The 17,967-nt window shown below is 39.5% G+C and overlaps 1 protein-coding gene across 1 annotated transcript in view; it reads left to right on the top strand.

Moving 5' to 3' along the window:
- Nucleotides 1–13,014, top strand: part of LOC108902464 (diacylglycerol kinase beta) — a 117,012-nt gene extending 103,998 nt beyond the window's left edge. The window contains 3 exon segments of the mRNA XM_051065722.1: nt 4,008–4,128; nt 5,835–5,895; nt 6,988–13,014. Coding sequence (XP_050921679.1) covers nt 4,008–4,128; nt 5,835–5,895; nt 6,988–7,086 — 281 coding nt within the window. The 3' untranslated portion in view covers nt 7,087–13,014.
- Nucleotides 13,015–17,967: the final 4,953 nt, after the last annotated feature.

Raw genomic sequence — 17,967 nt, forward strand, 5'->3', positions numbered from 1 at the left:
GTCAAAAGCGCAGAGATCTGATGAGGCAGGAATCATCACTGAGGTGAGAACCAGCACAGTGGGCTATTCTGCCATCAGGCTCGCACACTGGGGCACGGGCAGGATGGCATGCCCATATTTGGTGTTTGGAGGAAGTAGAGGTGTATAGGTGGGCGTGCGAAGGAGGGGGATTTATATATTTGATAGTACAACAGGAAAGGCAAGCGGTATATGAATAGTACTGCTTTACAATCTTAAAATAGGACATGTCAACACTCACTGGAAATTTTTAACTTTTCTTTCTTCAAACCTACAACTGTATGACCACATTACAGCTTGCATAGACTCACACTGTCCCTAGTTGTCAACTGCAGCAAATGACAGACTGCATCCATCTTTACATCCAGCCTTCCTTTTAATTCCCATCTGTCATGTGTATCCATTGTGTTGTTAGCCCCCCTCCCTTCTTGATCCCTTAGTCTCCAACTGTCCAGTTTTTTTCTTAATGGATGTCCAATCCTATTATAATTATTTCCTGGAAAGCTCTGCAGAGACCAGAGAGATGCATATGGTGAATATGTGTCTGTGTCTGTGCAGCAGCATGCAGTATAAGGATGAGGCATAATTTCTGTGTCTGACGCAGGATAATGCTCATGTGATCAGTCATTTTGGACACTGAGATCATGTGCTGTGTATTTTTATTTATTTATTTTATTTATTTTTTTTTTTTTGTGAATTTGGGGATTGTTAGGAACATGGTGTGAGTTAATTCTGCAATTAAAAATCTTTTAAACACCATTTATCATTTGTATATCAGTTACATTCAATGTGTAATATGGCATTAGGTTGTAACTGTTAGTTAGTTGTCCACGTAGAGTGACAGCTATCAATGTGTTGTTTAAGCACTCTGCATGATAAAATACACTTCTTCTTTGTAGCTTTCTCTGTTTTTTATTTTCACATTCCAACTTAAAAGCATGTGAACAAACTGATGGAAGACAGACTTCTGTGTAATGTAATGTAACCACCTGAGGAGCACATGAATGTGACGTAAAAGTAAAATGTTACAGTAATGGTCTTTATATACATGCACTTGCAAACAACTCTTCAGACTTCCAGTTAATGTAATACATGTCTGTCAATATGAAACAGTTCAAATCAAGCCATAATTTTAACATTTTAAAAGGAGTTTTCTTTTTTATATATATTAATCTCCTCTCAAGCTCTTCTGTACTAATGCATGTGCCCAGAGCATTTAATTCTTAAGTATACTGACAAAACTGAACTGCAGCCTTTGTGAGTGATTTTAAAATGTTTGTTCCTTACGCTGCTCTGACATTTTCTTTTGAATTGTCATCTGAAATATTAAAGAGTTCCACTGAGTCAGCAGCTACAACTTTATTCCCATATAAACCTTGATCATAGGCACGAAATGGCAGCACTTTTCAAATGCCACACATGCAAGTCCACACTCACGCTCTTCTAAATGTGAGCCTTCCCAAACTGCATGTCCCCCTTTATGTAAGAACTTAAGTTACCTAGCTGCTATAGAATGTTTTATTTTGACTACAGAGAGAATAACTGATAAAGAGAGAACACTTCATTTTTCCAAATTAATGAGGAAAGGAATTTAAAATCAGGGTTTATGATTCAAAAATCAATTGGCAACAAACTCAAATGTGTTTCTAACAGTTACAGTGTGCAAAGGTACTTCTTCAAGGAATAAGCACAGGGTACGAGAACATCATTTAAAATCTCTCTGTGCTTATGTCGCATTGTTTACACACCTTTCTTCTTTAATCCTTCTGAACGTGAAAAGTCATGAGTCAGCCTTGTCCCGAGCCCTGTGTTGCATCAGACTTCCTCTCCAGAGCAAAGCAAAAAACACACACAACACTTTTCCTGTTTGCAGCTTGAAACAAAGCCAACAGAGTGAGTGAGGTCTGACGACGTTGGGAAATTATTAACATTGTTTACACTGCAACAGGCAGACAGACCTGCAGCCTGTAGCTCCAGTCACAACAGGCAGTGCTGCCAGTTGTAGCTTGTCTGGGCTGGATGGAGGATTGAGACCCGTAGGGAATGGTTTGACCTGGTTCCCTGGGTGCCTCTCACAAACTCTCTTTCTTTTCTCCTGCTGCACTGAAACAAACTCTGCTCAAGCCTTTAAATGAAGTAAATTCACTGCCTTCATGTTCATATATTCTCTGTACTTTTTCTTTTTAGCATTAAGGTTAGGAACATGTAATCATCAAAAACACATCCACAGGCTGCAGAGCTTTGCAGATTTAATGGATGGGAACTTTGAGAAAAGTCATTGTCAGTCTCTGTTTGACATTTTAAGACGTCTGTGAGTCAGTAATGAGTGAAGAAAGAAAGCTTGTCAGGGGAAGCCCACTGCTTTTTGCATGCATGAGAAAGGACTGGAATATGTTTAGGTGTTCAGCTGGCACCAGCCTGCCTGCCTGAATAAGTTAATCAACTCTCAGAGCTCCACACTAACCTGCATGATTAGCTGTGGAGAACGGGTTACAGAGCAGACGCTATAGCCAATGATTTGATTCAATTCAAGGTCTATTTTTGTGTCCAGTGCCAGACCACATTGTCCAATGATCAGAATAATCAGAGTAATGATAAAACCCTGATAAAAACCTACTATAGCCAAGAATAAAAGCATTAGAAAATAGAATAGCATTCGTCAAAATAAAAGTCTGGATTTTCAACTCATCCAGCTTGGTTCCTGTCACATCTTTTTCTGGTTGAATAAGATGTGATCTGCACACAACCGCAGTTAATTAGTGTTTGCCACCAACACAGTTGTATGAGCGAGTATGAGATTTGATTCTGCCATAGCGCCTCACAAATTATCACACTGGCTGTGAAGCCAGAAACATTTCTCACAATTCTCTCTAATAATTCATTTTGCAAAGCATTTGTAAAACCTGTGAAGCTGCAGGGGCCACACAAACACATCATTTCTCAATTATTCAGGTTATTTACATTATGAGCTAAAGTCTATTGAAAATGAAATGTCAGATGACATCATCATTGACCTTTAAGATCATGTCTGTAAATATTGACTGTTAGGCATTACGCTTTTCAAACACACCCAGATTACAAAAGGAAATTCGTAGAAGAGAACATAATGAGGAGGCACAGTCTGTTTGTCACGGTTTGACACTCTCAAAATTACAGTGAACTCCTCTGCTCTGCTGTTGTTATTTCTTCTTTTCTCTCATATAAAGGTGAGTGTGTGTTTGCTTCCCTGTGGTTAAAACTATGCAAATACAGTGTCTTTAAATGACTGTCACAGTTTATCTCTGTAGTCTTTGAAAACGTTAAAGCTTGCTGTGAGAGTTTGTTTTACTGCCCTGTACATAAAGCAGCTGTAATCAATATTTTTATAGTAACACCCAAATCAAATCAAATGACAATGTGAAAACAGTGTGGTGATGTGAAAGGGATCACTCATAGTGATGGACCTGCAGAGAATTAGCACCTGAATCTGTCGCCCCTTCTGGTGTTAAGGGGCTTTATAATGAGTTTCAGCTCATTGTTTATCTGTCCAGACCATAACTTTACTAAAATACTCACCATGGCAGTTCAAGTGGAAAGGGATTTTTGTTTTATGAGAAAAAAAAAAAACTCCAAAAATCTATTGTCCACTTCCTGCTCAGCAGCAAACAGCAGACAAGCACAGTCAGAGAGCAGCTGGTGAACGTAGTGGAACATTTAGCAGCTGAAGAACCAGATATTTCCGTCAGGAGGTGGTGGAGACCAAACACAGAGCTAAAAGAGAGTAAAATGTTGGACTTGAATTCATCAGTGGCCAAAAATCTGATGACAAATGAATGCTAATGTTGGTCTGTAACTGCTGGATCTGTAAATAAGCAGCTGTCTACTAACAAGTTTACTGCATCATCTTAAAAGTTGATATGCCAATGTTGTGTTGTTTCTACTGCCCACAGGGAGCAGGTGTGTGTAAAAGTTGTATTGCTCACACTGTCTCTGCAACCTTCTCCATCCAGACTTCAGTGACCAGCTGCTGGAGGTGGTTGGCCTGGAAGGGGCAATTGAGATGGGTCAGATCTACACTGGACTGAAGAGTGCGGGACGCAGACTGGCTCAGTGTGCCAGTGTCACCATTAGGTCAGAACCTCCTGCCTCTCAGCTGCTTCCTCTCCATCTTTTCTCACATTTAATCCATCCACCTCCTCCCTCCTTTCACCTTCTGATCTCTGTTCTTCGTCCTTCCCTTCACCCTGCCTTCCCCTCCTTTTTTCTTCCTCTTAGTCAACCAGCTGGAAACTGCACAAACTGAATCCACCACTATTCCATACATGTGATCAAAAATGTATTCCTTTTGAGTGTTTTTGTGCATTTGAAGGCTAAAATCCCTGCAGTGTCCAAACAATAACACACATGTACCTATTAAATTATATATTTCAACTTCATGCTTCACTAAGTGAGCTGTTGGAGCAGAGGACTGACTCACAGTCACAGGATGAAAAATAATCTGTCTGTGGGGTTCTGATATATTCAGATTCAGTTGGCAAAACACATGGATTCTCTAAACTCTGAGGCAAAAAACATTCTTACACCTCCTTCATTTTTTTATTACCAAAGACCAATAACATTCAGGTAGAGACCTGCTGTTGTCTGTCACTGCCGTCTGTTAAAATGACAATCTTTTGGCAAATATCAGCTGTAGCTGTTCAGTGTTAATTCTCTCTCCTTTTTTTTAAATTTGTAGATGATTTATTTTGGCATTTTTGGATCTATTTGATATTTGAAGAAAACTATCAGAACAACATTAACAAAACAATACATAAAAATGAAATAAAATGCATCGAATGAAAATAAAATGCAATTTGACAGAAATAATAGTAGACTGGAGAGCATAACTCTGGTATTTTTGAACCTGGGTGTTATTTTCCAATGTTTTTGAGTGTGAATGATTGATAGAGACAAAAATCTTTGGAATCTGTGCAATATTAAGCAAGAACAGAGTACCTGGCAACTGTTACACAGCTTCTACAATGTAATCCAATAGGTAATTATCCACTTTAGTGGATAATTATCCACTAATGTGCTTATTTTTGAGAGTCATTCATTCAAAAAATATGTTGCCTCTTTATATAATACAGCCAGCATTTACATATTTGCTGCTGCAGTTTAGTTGTATAGAAACATAATTTCTAGGAGATAGGTTTGGTATTTGATCCTGCGTTCAGGTTCAATTAAATTCTGTCAAAGATATCCAAGCGTGCTGTAACCACATCTAGGTTTTGACGCTTTTTTATTCAAAGAAAGTGGTTTTAATTCCGATGTTTTTGTTGCTCTTGCAAGACTCGGCCAATTTAACATCCACAGTGCGCCAGTTACTGTACCAAAGCAGTGACATTTACAAGTTGTTCTCTCACTTGTTCAGCAAACGGCCCCTAATATTTTCCTAGACCAGAATTAAAAGAACATTCATCACACTCATTCTCCCATACTGTGTTTCTGTAGCCGCAGAGGCATGCATGAAAGTCTTAAACCAACTTTGACTGTGTGTGTGTATGTGTGTGTCTGTACTTCTGTGTGTGTGTGTATATACAGTGGGTCTGTGAGTTTAAAGAGTGGGGGCCTGTCTGGGAATGGGTCTCATGGGAACAAAGGGTGCAGTGTTTGACCCTGTCCTGGGACAGTGTGAACAGGCCTCTCGTGCCTCTGAGGTGTGTGTGATCTGACCTTCATAACCTCCAACCCCACCCTATCCTCTCTCCCCCTCCCTCTCTCTCTATCTCCCTCCCTCTCTCTCTCTCTGCTTTCCCCCTACCTCTCCTGCTCATCCCTCTGCTCTCTCCTCACAGGACGTCCAGACGGCTGCCCATGCAGATTGATGGCGAGCCCTGGATGCAGCCCCCCTGCACAGTGAGTTTTGGCCTGAGGTCCCTGCCAACCAAGTTCACAGGCTTCAGTTCAGTTTTGGGAAGACATGTTTTGAATCAAACCCACATAACACACAATACTAAAGGCAGAGCAGTTGCCTGGGTTTTTTTTGCTAAAGCACCTCCCCTGTGCCATCACACACCATGTGTGTGTTTTGCACCATGTAGCTCATGGTGAGTTTCTCCCAAAGCAAATTTAGGTCAGGGGCCAAATGTAGAGTGGTTTAAAGATCACTAAGCGCAGGTGGTGTCAGAGAGGAATGAACTTGCCCACACCAGGGCAACCAGACCTGGGGCCAGACCTTGGAGGGCAGAAAAAATGGCTGAGTCTGTACCTGAACCCACCACATGTGTCTGCCTCCTTTGAGGTAGGGGTTAGGAGTTTGATGCATTAAGGCTTTAATGCAGGTCTTGGCAGACAGACCCCAGCTACAAAGACTGGCTACTGGGACATGTAATGTCAGTGCTATGGTAGGTATGAAGCCAGAGCTAGTATTATTGGAGAATTAAGGCCATTTGGATGTAGTCTGATCTATAAAAACTGTACCAGGTGTCACTGTGTTTGTCTTCTAAGCATCTCCTGGATGCACATGGACAGCTACTTATCCTTGACAGCTGATGAAGTCAGCAGTATGCCGGACCAAGCTGAGCGTTACTCAGCTTTTGTCCTGTCTTGGCTCATTTCCCTGCTCTTTTGTTCATCTTCCTCCTCTGCACACCCCCAGCCTCAACCTCCTACCTCATTCCATCAAATATCATGGCCTGGCTATATTCTTCATATAAAAGAAGAAATCAGCTATTATCTATTCATCCTCAAAGCATTTCAACCATTTTATTTTGTTATAGTAAACCTTCATGGAGGTGGAAGGTAGAGAGCTTTTTGTTGCGTTATGTGGGTTATTTGCAAGGTCACAGTGACTGATTTTGTCAGCTGTGAAAAGCCAGGAAGTGATGACTGTGCAGCTAGTAAATTTGTCACAAAATAAACCAAACAACAAAAAAAAACCACACTGAGAACAGATTGCTGTACACATGTAATTCCTTTTTAATGGTCTTCTCTATCTGATTCTTACAGGTCAAGATCACACACAAGAACCAGGTCCCCATGTTACTGGGCCCACCTCAGAAGACACCGTTCTTTTTCTTCAAGAGACGCAACCGGAGCTGCGACTAGGACCAACACATGCAGACAAAGACACATGCATTTACAGTACATATATGCACACATACACACACACATGCCTCCCACTGTATAGGCAGCTCCATCAGATGACTGCTACACTGTTCTGAAGTTTGAGTTTGAAACTGGGAAGTTAATTTACAGGATCACATCTGTGATGGTGGAACATTCCTAAAGTTGGGATGGCTACAGACAATTCATTCCCAAAGGAACCTGCAGTGATGGCACCCAAAATGAAAAGACTATAAGTATACAGTACCGGCCTATTCCTGTGTAACCATCATCCTCTAGTGTTGTCTCCAAACCCCCAGGTCCTAGCCATGGATTTAGTCTCAGCCACAAGTCTCTCAGTCCAAAGCCACTTCCTGCCCCACCCCCCCAAAAAAATTAGCCATATACCAGTACTGCACTGCCTGCTAAACACAACAAGTTTGGCTGCTGGGATTCCCTCCCTGAACAACATGAAGAGAGTAATAGTGAGGAGACAGAGGGTAAGAGATGCAGGTTGTACGATGAGCCAGTGGAGAAAGAAAGTGCTCCTCTAAACACACTACAATGAGAAAAATAAGGTTAGATAAGAGCGGTGTGGCAGTAATCATGGCTCTTTACAAGGCTGGTGAGTAAATAGAGTAAGATCCACCTCTTGGTTAAAACACCTGTATGAATAATGAAACAGCGGTTGCTTGTAAGAGCGCTCAGTCCAGGACCTCCCCACAGACTGACAACACGGTACAGCCTGAGGAGAGGAGAGGAGTGGAGTGGAAAAGCCTCATCCATTATTGACTTACTTTGTTTGTGGGTTGATGGCAGTGGGGCGTAACAGTGGCCTGGAATGGGTGGAAACATACAGGGGTGATTTTAGCCCCTTAGCATCACTTGCCTACAAAAAAATCCTTTAAAACATATCTACAGGCTCTGTAGATGATCTGGCTGTAGACGTCAGGCAGAGGAAGTGCCTGTCCACTTGTGCACAGTTATGACTGTATAAATTGATCAGGGTCTAGATTGAAAGTAGAGATTGGAGACAATGTAGTTCATCCTTGCTTTCTTAAGAGACTAATTTGTCCTCTGATCGGTGCAGTCAAACACTACCATCCAGACTGAATCAACAACAGCTTCTGTGCACCGTACGCCATAGGACACCTCTAGAGGGTCAAGGATTGAAATAAATCCCATCAAGGGTACAAGAACAGAGCCCCTGGGGGTTTTATTTACCAGCACATTGACAGGGGGAACTAAATTTATCCCTCTATTTCAGGGAGGGTCTATCTTTCCCCCAGTGAAACCCTATGCCTAATTACCGTGTCAAACATCGACCCACAATGTCAAGTGTGCTGTCAGAGTGCAAGGCGCTGGGTGGCTTTAATGCATTCATGGTTTGTTTAACTACCAAATAAAGATTAGGTGGTAATTGAGGAAATAGACAAAATACAAGGAATTATGTTTTCATCACAGAGGGTGGAAGATATACAGTATCATTCAGAAGCTGTTGAGCATTGAGCTTAATTCAGTGTTCTCTAAAGAATGTATCCATATTACTGTCCCCACAAATATGGCAAATTATATTATACAGTATGTGCAGACAGAGTATATGTATATTTCTGGAGAGTAGGTGTAGCTCAAATATACTGTAAACACAAATGTGTTTTTAATATATCATTGTTATTAATGTGGAACTTTTAGCTTAGAGGGGTTCAGATCAGTATTCTTCACCGTGCAGAGCTGATACAGTCACTCTCTGGGGGCAGTTTTCCACTGTGTCTAATTCAGATTATATTAGATTTGAATTCAGCAGTCTGTCATCTTCCTTCCTCAGTTTGGCTTCTTCCTTGCTCCTGGAAGAAACAAGATGACGAAAATTACAGAATGTACGACAAAATAATCTCAACTCAAGGTCCTCTTACTCTGTTTTTGAAGCTTTTGACAGAAACACATGATCTTCATCAATTGATCAAAACTGGCCCAGGTGTCATCAAATAATCTAATTGTTGGTTACATGATAACAGAGAAAAGAAAGAAGAACAGGGCAGAGAAAACATATATACACATACAATTTTGACCTGATGGTGGCACAACATGAAAAATTACAGTATCATATAAGCAATTGCAATTCATCCTGAGAGGAACCTGAATGTCTGTACAAAATTTCATGGCAATCTAATTCATAGTTGTTGAGCTATTTCACTCAAAACCACAAATCTGAATGTCATGGTAGTGCTGGAGGGAAAGTCAGGGGATCACCAGATTCAATGGGATTTATCCTCTGGTGAAATGAATGTCTGTACAACATCATCAATGCAATGAATAGTTGTTAAGATATTTCTCGACCAAAGTGGTGAAACTGCCATCTCAGGAGCCATTCACAGCTAAAAACAGTGCCTCCATTACATAGTTAGTCAACTTAATTTTGTGCAACTGCAAAATGTCCCAGTCATTACATATCTTAATAACAATTATTTAGAAAAACAAAAATTAATTCTGAGGTGTATATTTGATAATTGAGATGATTTGTTGCTTAATTTTCCCACCTAAAGTCCAGTAGCAATCAGGCTTTTGTTGCAAGTTCTGAAAAAAGTAAAAGTGAGTTCATAGACCTTGAGTTGATATTATTTTGTCAAATATGAACTTGCAGAGAATGTCAAATGTAAACTTGAAGAAAATGTAAACATGTGAATGTCAGAACTGAGAAAATCTACAGTATATGTAATGTGAGTTAGGCATGTGGAAAACTGTCTTGCTCTCTGCTGAAATATGTGTATTAATGGTGCAGGGCAGAGTGAGACTGGTGATGTTCTGACGGTACAAACTGAGCTCCACTGTAGGGTCAGGCTTTGATGCCTTTATACCCTGATTCCCTTTAAAACACACTGAGTCATTACTCTTGCACCCAGGCCCCATGAAAACAGACAGGATGTCCAGTTTATCCTCATACACTGTGGATATTCACTCCACTCTGATGTGATTTTGGGTCACTTTCACTTCACATCAGTGTAAAGTCATTTAACATAATTGGCATAAATTTAATACTGCAACACTGTGGGAATGTCAGAAGTTATACAGCATATCATAATCCTTTATTTCTCACTAATGGAGCCTGGGAGCCAAGAGAACTCAGTGGTAAAAGAGTGCATGTTTACAGTAACTTTACATCTATTGAAAGAATGGTTTTAGACAGCTATATTACCAAGTGTATATATTTGTTTATAATATTTTATCTGAAGTTAACTTACATCACCGCATGCCTGCTGAAACAAAAGGAGAGTGAACAAAAGAGGAGATCAGACTATTCAAACTTATTTCTTTGCTTAAAAATTCCATTTATCTGGTATATTTATTTGTTGTGATTTTAATTTTTTGGTAGCATGTTCAAAAAAGGCACTGCGGAGACACTGTCTTGTTACATTAAAAAAAAAAAGAAAGTATAAAATTCCCACATGACATTTCTACCATCACAATATACATTTGTGATTTACTGTCAGATCACAAGGGCCACAATATGAATGCCCACACAGAGGCTATCTGAGTTAATTTCCAATATGTGTCACAGCTCATGTCTGTCCCTGTCCTTTGAAGTAATCAATTGCCTTAACAAATAAATGGACCCACTCTGTGCTCACAGCTTTGCACGGGGCTCACACTGAAAAAGCAGAAAACGTCACAGCACATAGAAAACACGATTATTTGTAGCAACATTTTGAGTAACCAAATTTACTGATCGTCAACAGCTGACCCACAGCATTTAGACAAACAAAGAGCAGACAATTTTATTGATACTTGGCAACCCAGAGTAATCATTTCTGTTTCATCTGTTTGTTTGGTTACCATCGTGGTAAAGGACTGATGTGATTTACTGCCCCAGTACTGACCTTAATTAGCAAACAAGGGAGGTGATATCTGTGTCTCTGTTTTTATCAGCAGGTTGAGTTTCCTGAAGCAAGTTCTCTTTAAAGATAAGGAAAACAAATCCCATGAAAAAAGACCAAAGTCAATGATGTGTTACTCTGTGTCTCAATAGTTTTTTCAACATGGCTAGTACTCTATCATAGATGTTAATCTTTAAAGATAACCAGGAGTGAAAATTTCTCTGGGACTATTTTCAGCTGTGGATGAATACACATTTGGTACTCTAATGAGTATATCTGGCAGCAGAACGGTGTACCTGGGAATGACTCAAAAACTACAGTGCCCATGTTCATGGTAATGAAGGGACATGTCACCCAGTGCAGGGTGTCTCATTTATGTGTTTTTAATCGTTTTTGGTTTAAAAAAGTAGGTATTTGGCAAAGAGGATTCATCTGTACAACATTTTTGCTAAACTGGAAATAATGTTGATTTGGTTTTGTCATGGGATTTCATCCTCATCCTCTATAGTGTTTTGCTTTACTTTACTTTTTAGATATTTGATAACTGAATTAAGTAAAATCGAAACAAAAATCCACCCTTGGACACTCAGATATATTGGGCTGTGTTGTTCGTTCCAGATGCTATCTTGTTCTGAGGTGGATTTATTTATTTTTTGTCTACTTCTACCATCCCAGGTTACTTTTCTTTCAGTCTGAGATTTCTTGTTTCTGAGAAGGAAGCTTGACAACTCTCTCTAAAGGGAAAACAAGCTTGTCATTCCGCGGAGGGTTATATGTGTAGTTACCAGACAGGTTTCCAACTGTTAAAGAGGAGAGTCTAATGTACAAAACACAACATGGCACGTGGCTGCATTGCTCTTTAGGTTACTCAAGTTGCTGTTGGTCGGAGGACGTGTTTCTTTGATTCCTCCTTGCATGAGTCAGCAGAGAAGGCCTTGGACTCACTAAAACCTGCCTCTCAGTGACGTTTTAGACATTTTTCTCTGTGAGATGACATATATTGTAGTCACACTGGAAACATCTCTATGTGTTATAATGTTATCTATCAGTCACATTATTCATAAGAACAAACAAAATGCATCACCAGACACACAGGAGATATCCACCAGAAATACAATATGTCACCCAGATTAGTTGTTTTTTCAAAGAAGTTCAACATATAGACATTTGGGGAAACATGTTTATTTATTTTCTTATAGAAGGTTGGATTAGAAGATCAACTCCATTTCTAAACATGACAGTGGCAATGGCAATAAAAACTCTCTCTCAAAAAAAACGAGAAAAAAAAACAATATGCATATGTCCCAAAATGTCCAACTTTTCTTTTGAATACTACATGTTACTGTATGATATTTAATATCTGGTGTCCAGTTGGATTTAATGCTACTACCACACACTTTCATTAATCAACAGAATCATAGTCGCAGTCATCTGTTTTCATCTGCTCCCCCCATGTGGAGCTATCTCAGCCTCCTCCCCCCACCCTTTGCCCCTCCTCTGAGGCAGAGGTGGCTCTACAGTCCTGATTAGTGTGAGCTCACTCTCATCCTGGGACTCACTAGTGGTATTGAGTGACATCAGAGGCACAGATGCAGCAGAGAGAGGCCCAGCAGCGTGTTTGTTGCTCTGTATGTACATAAAATCATCAAATCATAGAAGTTGAGTCACAGATCACATACATACATACATATCACAACAGCAACATCATCACACAGCTTCAGGGGATTATTACTGAGTAGGAAAAATCTACTGTATGTAACCAAGAGGACAGTTAATCAAATTATCTGTTTTATAAACTGTGTCTGTGATATGAGCCCTCTGCCCCCCGCCCTCAGGGTCAGTATGGTGGGGGACTCTCAGCCCACAGAGGGTCAAGGGCAGACTGTCCCCTGTGTTATCCAGGTCCTGATTGGATGAGAGAGGCTGTGGAATCAATATGTCCAGCCTCTGCAGTCTGCCCTGTGTCTGTCTCTACAGTATGTCACCCTCACTGTTTGTTAGCTGTTGACAAATTGATGGACTAAACATTTTACCAAATAAACACAAGAGGTTGAATATGCATTTTGTCCCTTTTTTCTTTAATCACACAGATCAGTAACCATAGGCTCTAGCAGTGATACTTTCACTTAGCCTGGTTGGATTTGAAGTGGGCCATTGAAGTACATACATTACTTCAGAACAGAGTTGCACCAGCTAGTTGCTAATTTTGTAGGTAAAGTCTTGTTGGAGTAGCTAGTTTCAAACTAGAGATATATTAAATCAGGCTGCATCAGTAAAATTCAAGGAAAATCCTAGATAATAAAGACATTGGTAATGTGTGACTCAGTCACTAAAAACATCTGTATTGGTGTTGAATCAAGAGCTGCAATATAACCTTCAAAAATCCACATTTTCCAGAGGCCAAATTATTTATTAAAATTAATTGCCAGTTTGTAAAATGCCCTTGTTGTATTGATATATCCATTCGTGTGGAAATCTGTGTTAAAGGAGTTTTTGTAAGTTTTGTTGTTGCTGCTTATCAGTCTATTGGTGACTTACAAAATGTTAAACCTGCCAATATACAAAAATATAAGTAATGATAAACTATATTTAGGATTGTGTGTTCCAAAATTAGTCAGAGATCTTTGGAAACCCCACAAAGGGTTGAAGAGGAAACATCAACTTAGACACTGATTCCAGGGATGTGCTGTTAAAACAGAGACAATTTGGGATTCTGTGTAACACTCAATTGGTTCTACAGAAGAAGCTGGAGATGCTAAATTAATTTTGTGTCTAATCTCATCCATTTGACTGCAGAGAAAGTACAAGACATGGTGAGCTGTAGAGGGCTAGCAGCTAAGAGACTACTGCTTTTGAGAAAGTTTGGCTACAGTGTATAGAGATTTAGGATTATGTTTATTTTTACTAATTAAGCGAGAGACATACTGTTCTAGTAGCAGACAGAGCATACTTGTAATTCAGTACACACTCATGCCATTAGAGACTTCCTTCAATATTTGGTGAGAGTTGCACCTGAATGAAGGAGACTAGACAGAACTGTGTTGAAGTTGCCAGTATCAGTCTTCCACAGGTCCTGTCACTGCAGTGAAAGGAGCCAGGACCACCAGTAATCACTCATCAAGATCAGGTAAAGCTGATGGACCAATGTGTCCAATGGTAAATACATCAGTACTAACATTACAAAGACAGGCGATTGTTGCTTTAAATTTGATAAGGTAGTGCTCTAACATAACGGATATGATATGGGTAGATCAGAAACCACTATCCCACAGGTGTAACCATGTGTGTCTGAAGTGGTTATTATGGTGATCAGAAATGTAATCTCAGCCTAACTTCCTGTGAAGTTTTCAGTATGTATGTATATGTATGTATATAATATTGTTAAATATATAAATACTGTCAAACTATTTATACAGCCAACAGAGCTTAATGCTGCTGTGGTTAAGTAAAGCCTCACAGAGCTGCTAGCATGACTATGACTTAGTCTTGTTAAAACATGCATGTGTAAATCAGTTTTAAAGTGTGTTTTGTCTCACTGAGTTAAAATCTGAAACATGAAAGCAAAGAAAACCATAACTGGGAACACACAATGTGTTCCTCATCACTCAGTCATTTTTTCTTTTTGCCCTTTTGTCCTCAATCTGTTGGCTTGTAGCCGCGTGCAGAGCTGGTGAAAGCAGAGAGTGAGAGAAAGACAGAGAATTGGAAGAAAAAAGAAAATGTCAAAGAAGAAGGAGGCATTGAATTAAGAATGGGAGTGAGACAAGAGAGAGATAATAAAAGAAAGCATGGTTATACAACTCACAGCCTCAGAAGAGCCTGCCTTTGGCAAGGCTTGTTGAGTATGGCTGCTACGATAACAAGGCAGGAATTATCTCCCAAAGTGCTATTAATAGCAGGCGAGTCACATCTTGTCCCTCAGTGAGAGAGCATCCTGCGCCCAGAGGCACCACTTTCCTATTTTAACTCTTTTTGAAATGTGCATTTTGACAGACATTTTGCAAGCTGGGACAGACTGCCAAGACTCTCAGTTGTAATGCTCTCACCCACTTGTGCTTCATCACTGTGGCTGTTATTTTAGCTGTGATGAGACTGAAGGTCGGGATAAACTGAAGGACAATCTCACCGCAGGGTCTATTCAGTAGCTGTTTAATAGAGTTTTTGATCATATCACATTATCTTCATCAGCCAGTGGAGTCGCCCAGTTGTCATGGAATTGCAGATGTGGGAATTTTTCTGAGCACTTCTCATCCATGTTGGCTGAAATGTCTAAGTTAAAAGTTCATTCTTTTCCTTGGAAGAGGCTGTTGATAAACCAGAAGCTGTTCTGGAGCTTTCAGTCATATCAACAATGAACTTTGAACTTTGAGCTTTTAAAGGGGAAACTCCACCGATTTAACACATGAAAGTCTGTTTGAAAATGAAAAAAAGAGAAGTGAGCTCACCAGACCTTTATAAGCCCTCTTCATCTTTGCTCAAGGCTAGAGGCTCAGCTACATTAGCCGCTACAAACAAAACAAATACAGATCCCCAACTGAACAGTCAGTGGTTGAGTTGTATTGTACCAACATGTACAAAAAATTCTGAAAGTGTGCAGAAATTTCTACACTGATCAGCTAAGATATATCATAATCATAAGATATTATATGTAATATAAAGGAAAGTAACTAAGTACATTTAGTTAAGTACTCTGTTCATCTTTGAGGTAGTTATACTTTACTTCAGTACTTCAATTTTATGCTAGCTACAAATACTGTACTTTTTCCACTGCTACTCTGTAGTTTCAGATTGATAATACAAACTATATTAATATTATCATATTAATATTATTACAGGTTATGTTAAGATAAGACTCTGGGGTAGCAAATATAGTAATTGAAATCAGTTCCACTTTAACCAGCTGCAACATTAAAGTGAACACTAATGCATCAATAATTATAATCCAGAAATAAAAATAAAATAACTTTTGGTACTTTAAGTAAATTTTGATGCTAATTCTTTCATACTTTGAGTAAAATGTCAAGTGTGTGACATTTACATGTAAGTATTTACTCACTGTTTTATTGCTATTAACTTAAGTTAAAGGTCGTCTTCTTCCACCACTGTTTTTCAGCATTGTCACCTGGTTTAGTAAAAGATTCTTGGTATCAGGATTAGCCCACATTGCACCCAGGCAGCCTTGCTGACCTGGCCATTATGTCAGTGTCACACTAACCTACAGTAGTAGTCTTCGAGGGAACAGGAAATTGGCGCCTTAAATCTTGCCCTGCCTTCACAGCTCCCACTCTCGCACTCACAGTCATCCAGAGCGAGAGAGGTATGTACACAAGCAGCGTGTCACCCTTTGCATATGGCACATTTATTTAAGGAAAGTGTAAGAACAGCAACGCAATGTGCTCACTCTCCACACGCCTCCAAATGACCACCCACCACATCCGCACCAACGAAGAGGTGCACCATGCAGTGGACCTGCAGGCTGTTGCTTTAGAAATAGTCTCACTGAAATATGTCCTCTGCTATTTAATGCTTCACACACATGTACAATTGAATTTGACAGTGAATATTTTTATCCCTCTCACCTCCACATTTTTCAGAGCTACATCTCCTTGTGGAGCCCATACCCTGAAAGACAAGCTGTTTGCCTTTGGCCTTAGACCTCTGTTACGGCCAACAAAGATAGCACTGTATCCTATGTGACAACTACGATGTGTGTTTGTCTGTTCTTACTATTATTGCCTCTGCAGCAGCTCATAATCTCTGCATCGTGGCTGCAGGGATTTGCTGGGGATTATAGTTTTCATACCAGCTGCTGGAATTTGTTTTATACGCTGAGTGACGTTTGCAGTGACACAGAGTTTATACGAGGAATTCCTTATTTGGTGACTGAGGTGATTATGACAAAGGGTATTCATTTATGACCTCTAACCTTTGGGCTTCAACAGCTGTTCCTTGGCACAAATATTTGTGAGCAAACACACATGTGTGATGATATCTTATTTTCTCAAATACTTCATGGGAAGGCTTTATATTTGGAATTTTAAAACAGTGATATTTAAAGAAAGAAGGTATTTTACCACATAGCAGATCTGTTTTAGCTCCCATCACTGAGTCAGCCAAAGCTGGTCTAACATATAGAGTTTGAAAGTTAAAAGTCTTAACATGTTGCCACAAAGGCATTTGATAAGATGAACAGGATATTGATCATGTTCCTTTATTTAAGGCACAACAGTAACGTGCCTTAAAATGTGGTGCCTCTCAAAGAAAGATCATGATCTCATTAAAATCACAACAGTTCATTCTCTGGAAAGCATGAATGTCTTCAGCAAATTTAACTGATAAGGTTCTGACTTGTCTTCAGTGGTGGAGGAAATATTCAGATCTTCTACTCAAGTAAACATACTAACACTGCACTGTAAAAATACTAAAGATAATGCAATGGAAATGCTACTTACATAGGTAAGACCTACAACTAATGATCTCATCACAATGGACTAATCAGCTAATTATTTTCTTGATCAATCAACTGATTGTTAGTTTTCAGAAAACACAGGGAAATGCCCAAAGTGACCTCAAATCTCATTGAAAATAATTAAAATAATTAAAAGCAAAACCAGAAAATCCTCACTCCAGGGAGGCTGGAACCATGACATGTTTGTTATTCCTGCATGAGAAATGACCAAATAACAATTATTTTTTTTAAAGTAGTCAGTAAATTTTCTGTTAATCAACTGATTGTTTCAGTTCTCTCTGATTGGTTTGTTTCAGTTACAACAACATATCAGGTTTTATAAGGTCTTTGTTCATTTCTAATGCAACTAAATCTGTCAAATAACTGTAGTGGAGTAAAAAGTATAATACTACCTTCTGAAATATAGTGAAGTTGAGGTATAAAGAAGCATTAAAAGAAAAGACAAGTACCTCACATATGTATTTATCAACTTCTGGGCCAAAAACACTGATTCAGGATGGCTAATGATAAGTACTAGCTGTTCCTAAGGCAATGGCTACTCCC

The sequence above is a fragment of the Lates calcarifer genome, linkage group LG1, assembly GCF_001640805.2.
Source record: "Lates calcarifer isolate ASB-BC8 linkage group LG1, TLL_Latcal_v3, whole genome shotgun sequence".
Lineage (NCBI taxonomy): Eukaryota > Metazoa > Chordata > Actinopteri > Centropomidae > Lates > Lates calcarifer.